The sequence below is a fragment of the Orycteropus afer genome, unplaced genomic scaffold (assembly GCF_000298275.1).
Source record: "Orycteropus afer afer isolate SDZICR_OR568_19922 unplaced genomic scaffold, OryAfe1.0 scaffold00145, whole genome shotgun sequence".
NCBI lineage: Eukaryota > Metazoa > Chordata > Mammalia > Tubulidentata > Orycteropodidae > Orycteropus > Orycteropus afer.
Window position 1 is genome coordinate 3615796 of NW_006921732.1, and position 11582 is coordinate 3627377.

Below are 11582 nucleotides of genomic sequence, written 5' to 3' on the forward strand. Positions count from 1 at the left end.
CATGGAGTTGATTGCCAGTCTCATCATGGGGAATAACTACCACCAGCTGCCCAGCCACTCAACCAGGCCCAGCCAAGTAGACACACAAACATAACTACCACAATGACTTTATCTTCTGCCTTCATTTTCTCATATGCTTCAAATTCTTCTGTGAAATGGATATTACTATATTACCTTTCTGTTTGCGCTGTTGGGAGGTCTAAAAGGGAAACTAAACAAGAAAACACACATAAACGCTGTCAGATTACCCAATAAGAAAGGTAAATGTTACTGATCTGTAGTGAACAATTTCAATGGGTTTCACCTTCCTTCCTGGTAATCCACCTTCACACATAAAGCACTTAGAAGAATGCCTGGCACATACTAAATATTTGCTGTTGTTAATACTGCCAGTATTGTCCTGAAGGTAGCTAGACATCTCTAGATGGTTTTAAGTAGAGAAGTGACAAGTCACATTTGCATTTGGTAAGATCACTCAGGGGCAAGTGAAGATTGTAGGAGAGAATACTGGAGGCAAGTAGACAAATCAAGAAAACTGTCTCACTTAAGAGTCTAGCAAAGAGGAAAGGCCTGCCCCACAGTACCAGTGATAGTGAGGACCTAGAGACTTCATAGTATTTAAAAGAATAGATGAGTCCTGGTGCCCGTTTGAATGTGGGAGGTGGAGAGGCAGGAGTCCAGGATGACTCCCACATGAGGCCTTTAAGGTTAGTTTTCTTCCTCAAGTCTTCTCCATCCCTCTTTCCATTCTCCAATAACAAAAAGGCCATCAAAACACATTTTCTTTTAAAATTTTATTAAATTTAATGGAACATTTGATATCTTTTCTTTTTTTATTAACCCCAATACAAAAATACAGTTGATGACTTGACAAAAATTGTTCTACCTAGGGTTTGAAGGTTTGTTTCTTCAACAGTAACAAGGGAAAAGCATGCTTTCTGCTAGGGCTGAGACCAAGCACACAGTCATTCCTGCACACACACGTGCAAACAGGGAAGCCCAAGCAGGTGAGGAGGAAGGATGTCACAAGAATTCGGGAAGAAGCCAAAGATTATTCCCAGGAGGAGAAGTGGTAAAACAGGGTACTTTCCTCAGTAGGGGGAAGAATTGCTGATTTACATTTACCATTTGCTATTTTTTAAAAAACAAAAACAAACAAACAAAAAAACCCAATCAGTTATGTCAGCAATTTAAGCATGTTAGAAAAGATGCTATGGGCCTCCTTTCACCACTAAGGTTAGTAAAGCAGGAGGAAATGGGGAGGGGAAAAAAAAAATTCAAACACCTAAGTGTTAGGAGTAATCTTCCAAGTTGCTCTTAAAGCTCAAGTTTTGTGTCAAAAGGGTTCAATTTTTACATTCAATGACAAAATGACATTTAGGAGCTAGGGGGCAGAAGGAAGTTGGCTACACTCTGCTAGATTAAAAAACATGGAGACCAGCTTGCTAGCAGAACTCTTCCATAGTCAGAATGCTCCTTCCAGTGTAGGTAGAGCAAGATTTCTTTGCTGTTTTAATGGTTTTTACAATTTCACAATATTCCCTTTTCTGCTGCTTTCTTTCCAGAACACTAACTTTGATGGAAGAAAGGATACATCCATATTACAATTCATCTTCAAGATGTTTCTCTCTGAAGGCATCACCTGTCAGTCTTTCCTGAGCTTCCTTCATTCCCTGAACAACTGTGAAATAAAGGTTGGAGGAAAAAAGTATGAAGTAGGTGGTTAATATCTGACATGTGATGAGCAATGTACACTCCTAAATGTTTAGGAGAAATATGAGAAGCAAAGGATCTAGACTCAAGATCTCATTCTGAATTTTAGCCCTGGCAAGTCATTTACCTCTTTGAATTTGTCTCCTCATCTATAAAATGAGATAATGCTACTTACTGCATGCAGATATATTACAAAAATTAAATGACAATGGATAATAAAAGTGCTTTATTAACTATGAAATCCTATAAAAATATGAGTGTTTATCTTTGGCTTATCTTTTAGGATTACAGCTGATCTCTTGTCATAGACTACAGATGCTGTCCACCTGACACTAATGGAATAGAGAATACCTTCCTACTACCCCCATTGTGTCTATTGGATGAATGTGGCATTTATGTCCTTTCTTATGAAGGTTACAGGTTACACTGCTGGGATGGTGTGTGTGTCTATCTGTCTGTCTGTTTGGAGGGGACATGATCTCCACTGAGAGGGGTGGTCCTTTCTAGGAACAACCATACATGGAAAAAGTATGTTTTCAGGTGAAAAAAAAGAGGAGGAGGAGGAGGAGGAGAAAGAGAGAGAAAACTTGGAAGTAGAGCCTTAGGGAGCCTAGAAATGAAACTTCTTTATCTCCAGGCATAAGGAGGACAGCCCTCCTATACAATAGCAGGCCAGGAACTAGGGTGAGTCAGAATCCATGAATTTTGGAAAGCAAGCCATACGAGCCAGATAATATTGTTTATTTCCCTTTCGTTTTGCCTAAGACTTTAGTAAAGCTAGGTTTGAAAGTTCCTGTTTCATGTCAGCTAAGCCATTCAGGGAAGTTCTATGTCCATATTTGGACTTCTGTGTTAAAGGACGATTCCAATGTGAAGATGAAAACGGTAACTTACATGAAATTCAAAAGGGAAAGGACAAGAGTTGGGGAGCTAAAGTCCAGTTGCCCTTCTTCATTTAGGAATATTCCTTTCTTCTATTATCAATCTCAGTGGAAAGAGGCGATAACCTCCCCAGATTCCCTCTCCCTCCCTACTCTGAGAAATAAAGAGTGCCAGGGGCTCAAAATATAGTGATCAACCTGGCAGCATGTGGTGGAGGAAGAGGCAGACCCATGACACAATTCTCTTTTATAGATGGGGTAGTATGGGGTTTGGACTTTGAATGGAAAATAGTAACAGCATGGCATGGATTCCAATCCCTGCCTCCAGAATGATTGACAACTGTATTCAAGAGTTAAGAGAACAGGAAAGCACGATTAACATGACTGCCTTCCTCCTTCCTTCACTTGTTTGTGTTAATAATGTTCTCTTTGCCTGGACCATGTTTTCCTCTCCTTGTCGTGGCTAGATCTTGTTCTTCACGTCCCAATTCAGTCTTCAACTCCTTTACCAAGCCTTATAGACTCTCCATATTAGGATCCATTCCCCAGCACCCCTTTCTTTTTATTTATTTATTATGATTTGGGTGAAGATTTACAGAGCAAATTCACTTTCCATACAGCAGTTCACACATACTTTGTCTCATGTCATTGACCACAGTTTACCACAATGCCAACAGCTCCCCTCCCACTTCCTCCCCATAGTTACATCATCCCAGTGACCATCTCTTCATACTCTCCTGCGCCCTGAGCTGTCTCCCTATGCATAAGCAGCCCTTCCTTCTCCCATGACTGTTCTCTGCAGGGCGTGTCTACTTGTTTAACTCACATGCCTCTTTGTTTGGCTGGAAACCACAGGTGTGGGTTCAATTCCAGACCTGAAGGGCAGCTAGGGGCCATAGTCTCAGTGGTTCCACCAGGCTCTATCGGACCAGCAAACCTGGTCCCAACCATCTTTTTTTTTTTCCCTCCAAATGATTTTGAGTTTTGTTCCACATTGTTCTCCCTCTCTATCCAGGATCTCCTACATAGATCCCCTTCCAAGTGGATGACAGTGGTAGCCGGGCACCATCTACTTCTTCTGGTCTCATAGTTGTATAGGTTGCAGATCGGATGGTGTACCAGTCACTAGGACTGATTGTTTCCATTAATTTTGGTTTTCTTCTTTCTTCTTGACGAGGAGAGACCCATCGTTGCATCTAGATGGCAGCTTCCTATCTTTTAAGATCCCAGTTGCTACTCGCCAAAGTAGGAGGTGGAACAATGTTTTGTATAGTATGTTATGCCAATTGAGCTTGATGTGCCCTGTGACTATGGTCCCAAGCCCGCAGGATCAACTACTTGGTCCCTCTGGGTAGCTGGCTGTGACCAAGCAGTGACCACAACTTTGCCCCTTGTCAGCTCTGCTATACACCTGGGGATTCTGATCATTCACATAAACTTATAGGACCATTGTCTGCCAACCCTATATATGATCTTGGATATACTCCCTCTTTTGTAGACATACCTAATTGTTTAGCCTGTCCACCTATCTATCCATTCATATACCCATGTTTGCCTTCACTGAGAACTCAGTACTGTATATGCAAAAGGGTTCATATTTGTTGTCTGTACTTCCCATGTACCTCTCTCTGTCTTTCTCATCCTCAATGCTGCCATATTGGTCACTCAATTTTGGTACGTTGCCTTTCTCTTCACCCAAATCAATATCTATCTCTATCTATCTAACAGCGTTCCCTTCCCTCCCCTCCCATCCCTGGTAACCAACAAAGAAAATTTCCTTCAATAGATAAACCTTTCCTTAACTTTTACAATAACGGACTAATACAATTATTTGTCCTTTTGTGATTGACTTATTTCACTCAGCACAATGTCCTCCAAGTTCACCCACATTATGCGGTGTTTTGCAGATTCTACATTATTCTTTAGGGTTGCATAGTATTCCATTGTGTGTATGTACCATAGTTTGGTTATCCATTCCTCAGTTGATGGACATCTAGGTTGTTTCCGTGTTTTGGCTATTGTAAATAGTGCTCCCAGCACTCCTTTCTGCAACCTGAAATGTCCTCCTCGTATCTTTCCATAAAGACAAATCCTTATCCTTCTAGGTTCAGTGAAGGCTTAATATCTAAGAAAACTCTTAGACATGCTTAGCTAACAGTTAGTATTCCCTTTCCTCTGGATTTTTACAGTAAGAGTAGTGTTAGGGCAATGGGGGAAAAAACTAAGTTCTGGACTCAAACACTGACTCTGTGACTTAATTGGAAGACCAGTCACATGGGCAGCAAGTGACTACCTCTGTGAGTCTCAGTTCTTCATAGTTTCCTATGGGTCAGCTAGGTCCCCAACTGGATTGCAAATCACTGGGGAAGGGACTCAGTCTCATATTTCTCCTATATCCTACACAGGCTCCAGCTAAGAGCTAGTCACACAGATGTTCAGCTAACATGCTGAACTGAGTTTCCTATTAAAGACCTTACATGTGCCTCATCCTATTTAAATCTAGCAGCAACCCTTTCACTTGTTTTAACACAGGTGTACCTTGCTCAGCACTGATGTAGAAATACTTGTAGCTGGGGTTTCCATTCTCATTGATGATTTCCGGACGCACCTTCCCACTGGGATCTATCACAGACAAAATAGCAGAAGAGTTGCAGTGATTACAATGGAGAGGTCCTTTAGTATTACATGGTACTCTGGGCCCTCTAGAAATGGAGCCTGCCCATCTTTGCAGCTCATCATCTCACTATTACCTATCCCTGAATGTAAGCCCCCATGCCTTGGCACATGCCATTCCCTGTCCCTGGCATGTTTCTTTTCTCTCTGACAATGTCAGGATGCTGTATTTTTATTTGTACCCCTCATAGAACCTAGCAGAATGCTGAACAGGGATTAGGTTGTCATTAAATATCTGCTGAAAAATTGTGCAAAGACATTTATATGTTTAGTATCCCATAACCTAAAGTTCTCCTTAAGTCTATTGTCTCAGCTGGACTACACTGTCAGGGGTAGGGAATGTGGTTTACCTCTGTCCCGGCAGTGCCTAGCAGTGCTTGGCATATGGATGATGCTCAAATGAATGCATAAATGCGTAATTAATACTCTGCTGTTGGTCATTAAAAGCAATTATTGGGAAAAATTTTCCTTCAAACTTGCAGTTCTAGCATTCAGAACTCCTCCATTTTTTCTTGAAACTTATTTTTTGGGGGCTGACATCCCAGTACAGTTTCACTAGGTGGAGTCAGTGTCTTGATTCATTTCTCTTTTCTTCCATTCCATAGATCCCTAGATTAAGATCTTACACCTTACCCAGGAAGAGGATTCGAGGAATGTAACCCCCATCAGGGCTGAAATCTTCATCTTTGGGCTCCTCTTCATCCTATTAAATGTAAATGTTAAGTCAGATTGTGTCCTTCTCTGATCAAAACCTTTCAATGGCTTCCTATTTCATTCAGGGTAAAACCTAAAACCCCAAGTCCTTATAGTGGCCTATGAGGCTTTACATGTTCTGCTATCTGGGCACTTCTCTAACTTCATGTCCTACCACTTTGCTCCTCTTCAGCCTTCAGTTCTCTTTAGCCACACCAAACTTCTTGCCATTATTGTTATTAAACAAGCCAGGTAAACTGCTAATTTGTTCCTCCCTCTGCCTGGACACATCTCTCCCACTAACAACATGGCTCACATTCGTATCGGATCTTTATTGAAACATCACCTTCTTTTCTGACTACCTATTTAAACTTGCAAACCATTCCCTTGACCCTTCATTTTTAGCCACAGCATTTACTACCATCTGGTGTATTTTATTTTACTCACACTAGAATTTAATCTCAATGAAGACAGGGATTTTTATTTTTTTACGTTTTGTGATTTAGGTGAAGGTTTACAGAGCAAATCAGTTTTCCATTCAAAAAATCCATACACATTTTGCTTCATGCCATTGACTGAGATGCCCACAAAGTAAACAGCATTCATCCCACTTCGTCCCTGTGTTTCCATTTGTCCTTTCCTATCCCTTCCTGCCTTCTGAACTTTACCCTGGGCAAATGCTGCCCTTTTAATCTTGAATGGTTGCCTGTTCTAAGGAATGCATTTCTTTCTGTTGTTATTGTTCACCTAATAGATCTGTTTATTGTTTGGATGACTGTCCAGCCACAGTTTGAGACTTGAAGGGTAATGAAGTATCATAGTCTCAGGGATTCTACCAGCCTCTATCCAACAAGAGAACCTGGCCTTTTTTTTTAGGATTTTGAGTTTTGTTCCACATTTTCTCCCACTCTATCCTGGACCTTCTAATGTGATCCTTTCATAAAAGTCAGTAGTGGTAGTTGGGTACCATCTAATTCTTCTTATCCCAGGGTTACGGAGGCTGACGTTCATATGGTCCATTAGTCCTTTGCACTAATTGTTTCCATGTGTTTTTGATATTCCTCACTCTTCTTTGCTCAGGATGGAAAGAGACCAATAGTTGTACCTTAGATAGCTACTCACAAGCTTTTAAGACCTCTGTCCCTACTCATCAAAGTAGGATGTAGCACATTTTCTTTGCAGACTATGTTGTGTCAGTTGAGCTTGATGTCCTCTGAGAGAAAGCAGGAATTTTGCCTGTTTTATTCACTGCCATATTCCCAGAGCCTACATCACTCACTTGTACAACACAGTATTTCTTAAATGCATAAATTAGTGAGACTAGCATTTTAGCTATAATTATGGAGCTATAGTCCTATCAGGAGATATGACCAAACAAACAGCTTTCTTTTTGAGAAATCTCCAAAGATGGAGAATGCTCACTGAAGACTTTATTTCTGTTTCCTTTGAGTGAGGGGTCCTTGTTTTTTTTTTTTAAGTAGTGAGGAGTTCATGTATATAGGGAATCAATAGCAATTTTACAATTTATCATGTGGTTCCTATTTCAGAAGAGTTAAAATGGGGTCATTTTTTTCAAATTATATTACATCTTTGCCTTGAGTGAAGTGTTATCAGTATTCAGGATACCCATAACTAACATACAATCCCTTAGCTGCCTCGATTTTAACTTTATAATTTTTTTAAACTTTTTAAGCGTTTGTTTCACATTCAACATTATGTGTACATTTAGTTTCACTCCTCACTTACCATCTCCAACCCTAACCCAGTCTCCTCCCCTCCCTGTCCAGTAACCCTTCTCCATGCCCCTCATAGTTATCCACTTCTGTGTGTCCTACATATCCTCTGTCTGAATGTTTCCCCTCTAGTGCCCTGTGGTTGATTGCTCCAAGGGATGCATTTCCACAGATTATGTGGGTGCATCACCCTGGGTTCAGTGGTCTGTATGTGCATCTTGTTAACTATTGGGCTGAGAGCCAGCCCCTGGGAGTGAATTTTATTCCAGGGCCAAAATGTATCCCAGTACCATAGTAATGGGGGTCTCACCAGACTCCATCTGACCAGTAATTCTGGTCATTACTATGTTTTTCGATTTTGTTCCATGTTTTTCCTCCCACTCTATCCATTATTTCCAGTTTTGATCCTTTCCTGAGAGGTTGGCATTGGTACCTGGGCACCACCTAGTTCTGCTCGAGGGCCATCATGTCCTAGGGCTGATTGCTTCCAAATGCCCTTGGTTTTTTGCATTCTTCTTTGCTTCCAATGATAGGAGACCATTAGCTGCATCTTAGATGGCTGCTTGAAAGCTTTTAAGACCCCAGTTGCTACTCACCAATATAGGATGAGGAACAAGATTTTTATGTATTTTGTTGTGCCAATTGAGTCTGGTGTCCCCCAATACTATGGTTCTGAGTCAGTAGATCCATTGGATCTCTATCCCACAGTGTCTGTCTTCTGTTGTTTCTGTAAGGATGGCAGGTATTTTGTACCATTGGTATCTGTGCAAGATTAGCCTCTGCTGAATCTATCCTTGGTCTAAAGTATACTCCTGTTCACTGACTTCCATCTGATCTTCTCAGATGTTTATGTGTTTATCTGTAGCCTGGTGTTTGGTGTTAATGGTAATACAGTATTGTGGATATACTGGTTGGTATTAGCATCTGTTGTCTATATCTTATGTGCACAATTCGGTGTTAACTTTTAATGTGTTCAAAGTCCTATGTTTAAGTGAACGTTATCTTTACCGAAACTTATGGCTGGTAGTATCATCATAGAGTATCTGAGGTTCTCACACTTGAAGAATATGACCTAATAGGTAGCACAGCTAGATTCTGAAGCCTATTCTTGTCACTTAGTAAGCTCGATATTCTTGAACAAATGACCCAACTCCTTTAGGACTGAAATGCTTTTTCATAAAAGGAAGATAATAGTACCAATGGGCTAAAATCTAACTCTAAGATCTGATATTCTTGACTGGAATTTTAAGAGCTATAGTCTATGTGCTGATAGCATAGTGCCTAAGGCACTTGACTGCTAACCAGAAGGCTGGTGGTTCAAACCCACCAGCCACTCCTCGGAAGGAAGCTTGGGCAATCCTACTTCCGTAGTGATACTGCCTCGGAAACCCAAGGAGGGGTCGCTATGAGTCGGGGCCGACTCGACGGCAAATAACAACAACAACAACAACAACATAGTCTATGTGAAGTACACATAAAGGATATCTCATAAAACAGAAAGTTTGTACCTATATGCCCAGAGTAGGTGTTCAACTAAATCAAATTTTACAGTGGGTTGATGGTCTGCATGTGTGACTATACCTTCAGTCAACCTATACAAAGATGTAAAATATGTCATAATCATAGACAAAGGATGAAAGGACATTAAAATTTAGTCATCTTATGCAGTATCTCCTCTTCTATTTCTTCCCACAAATGGATGCTGGCTGACCTTGTAACATATCTAATGCAAGCCTCAGTAGTACAGGTCAAGAGGAAAACATACACACAAGTAGCCAGCTCTGCTGAATATGCTTTTATACCTTACATCATGTTCATTCTAAAACAGTAAAGTCTTTAAATCATAGCAGGAAAGAAATGCTCAAAGTCTTACCTCAAGATTTACCATAACAAAATTATGGGAAAGTTCTGAAATTTCTGTAGATTCTGCAAATTTAGGCTTTAAAGCTAGCAAGGAAGGAAAAAAAAAAAAGATTTTGATTTGAAGACAACCTCACAGTCATACCCAAACCTTAATGAGTATATAAGCATCTGTTGAGTTGGTTTACATAACTGAAACCTTTTTTTTTTCTTTCACTATAAGAAATAGACATCAGAAGACTCTGATTCTGGCTCTGCTTCTGCCACTTATTCACATAGCAATGTGACCTTGAGTGATTTACTTCATTACTTGAAGTTTGACCTCATTTATAAAACGGAGATAATGGCATACAAAAAGAAGAAAAAAATTTTTGGCTTTTTACAGATACATTTCAGTAACTTCAACTGAATAGACAAAAGAGTAACAATACTCTTGTAAAAGGACATACACACATACATATTACATTAATTATTTACACTAATTTTACACTCCTTTTCCAACTAGGATTTTACTAAGTACAGCATAACAAGACTGGAAAATGGCAGGTGGTATAGCAGAAAGAACATATGCTCCAGAATTAGATAATCTTGGTTTCTAATCTTAGAAACCTTCTCCAGGAAGACTTCCCTAACAAATTCTCTTGTCACTCTCTATGTATGATTTCAACTACCTTTAATATTTATTGTCCATACATTTTAGCACTTAATCCCATACTCTACATAAACTGTGGGAGCTCTGGTAGCATAGTGGCTAAGGCAGGCACTTGACCGCTCACCAGAAAGCTGGTGGTTCAAACCCACCAGCCACTCCTCAGAAGGAAGACAGGGCAATCTACTTCTGTAGTAATACTGCCTCGGAAACCCAAGGAGGGGTCGCTATGAGTCGTGTCCAACTCGACGGCCCGTAACAACAACAACACATAAACTGTACCTTAATCACTTTAGTCTCCCTATGACTCCCTGCAAATAAAATTGCATAGTTCTTTAGGAAAAGAAATCATTATTTCATTACTTCTTTTGAATCATTTGAAGCAATCAAGAGTGCTGGGTCAGTCACTGCCAGTATTTGTTAAATCTTGATATTTGAGAACACATCTGAGGCTTGATTTTATATTAAGCACATCTACTTACCTTTGCAAGCTCCACACCAGGATTTATGGATAATCACCATCAGGGGTAAGCCACTTAAAAACAGAACCAAGAAATTATAATCTAGTAAGTCTATTCTTGAAATCTAGTCTAATAAAACGAGACAAAGATTTATGCACAAAGTTGTTCATGTAATATGATTTCAATTGGGAAAATCTTAAGACAACCCAAATGTTCAATAATAGATTACCACAACAAACTTATTGGTACATCTGAAATTCTGCATATTCTGCAAAGTTAGTCTTCTCCCTGCAAAGCTAAGAAGACTGTGAGATAGAAGAAATCGTATTTCCATAAGTTGTGGTTATATAAACATTGGAAATATTAACAATTTTCACTGTTGTAATAATAATTAAAAAACTATACTTACCTATAAGCCTGATTTTAATTAAACAAATACATACACAGAAAAAGACCCAAAAAAGAAATGTATTAAAATCTAATAGCAGTTTCTCTATGGCTGGTAGGAGTGGATTTTTTTTTTTTTTTTTGTATTTTCTAAAATTAAATGTTTCTTTTTGCTTTTTTCTTAAATAATGAGCAATATAACCCACCTGTACCAGTCTTAAGCCAGGTGGAGCTCTTAAGCTATTAAGGCTCAAATACCATCTTGTAGGAGGGCCCTGTGTAGGAAGCTATTGGCTTTCTACATCACACTACCACCATACCACCAAACTGCCACAACCCTTATTATAGCTCTCACCAGACTTACCACAGTAAACTAGTATCTATTATCTACTCCTCTACTCATGGACTTGGGCTTCCTGAGGGAAGAACTCTCTTTACTGTCTGTATTCCTAATACTTGGCATGTAGAATATTGATAGCAAACACTTTTAGAGTATTTACTACTCTAAATTATGTACATAAATTAACTCCTC

The 11582-nt window shown here is 39.7% G+C and overlaps 1 protein-coding gene across 1 annotated transcript in view; it reads right to left on the minus strand.

The window, feature by feature from the left end:
* Positions 1–1601: 1601 nt before the first annotated feature.
* TXNDC12 (thioredoxin domain containing 12) overlaps positions 1602–11582 on the minus strand; it is a 64793-nt gene continuing 54812 nt past the window's right edge. The window contains exons 3-7 of the mRNA XM_007945894.2: positions 10685–10737; positions 9567–9640; positions 5901–5970; positions 5133–5216; positions 1602–1681 (exon numbers count right to left, since the gene is read on the minus strand). Coding sequence (XP_007944085.1) covers positions 1602–1681; positions 5133–5216; positions 5901–5970; positions 9567–9640; positions 10685–10737 — 361 coding nt within the window. The remainder of the gene's footprint in view (positions 1682–5132; positions 5217–5900; positions 5971–9566; positions 9641–10684; positions 10738–11582) is intronic.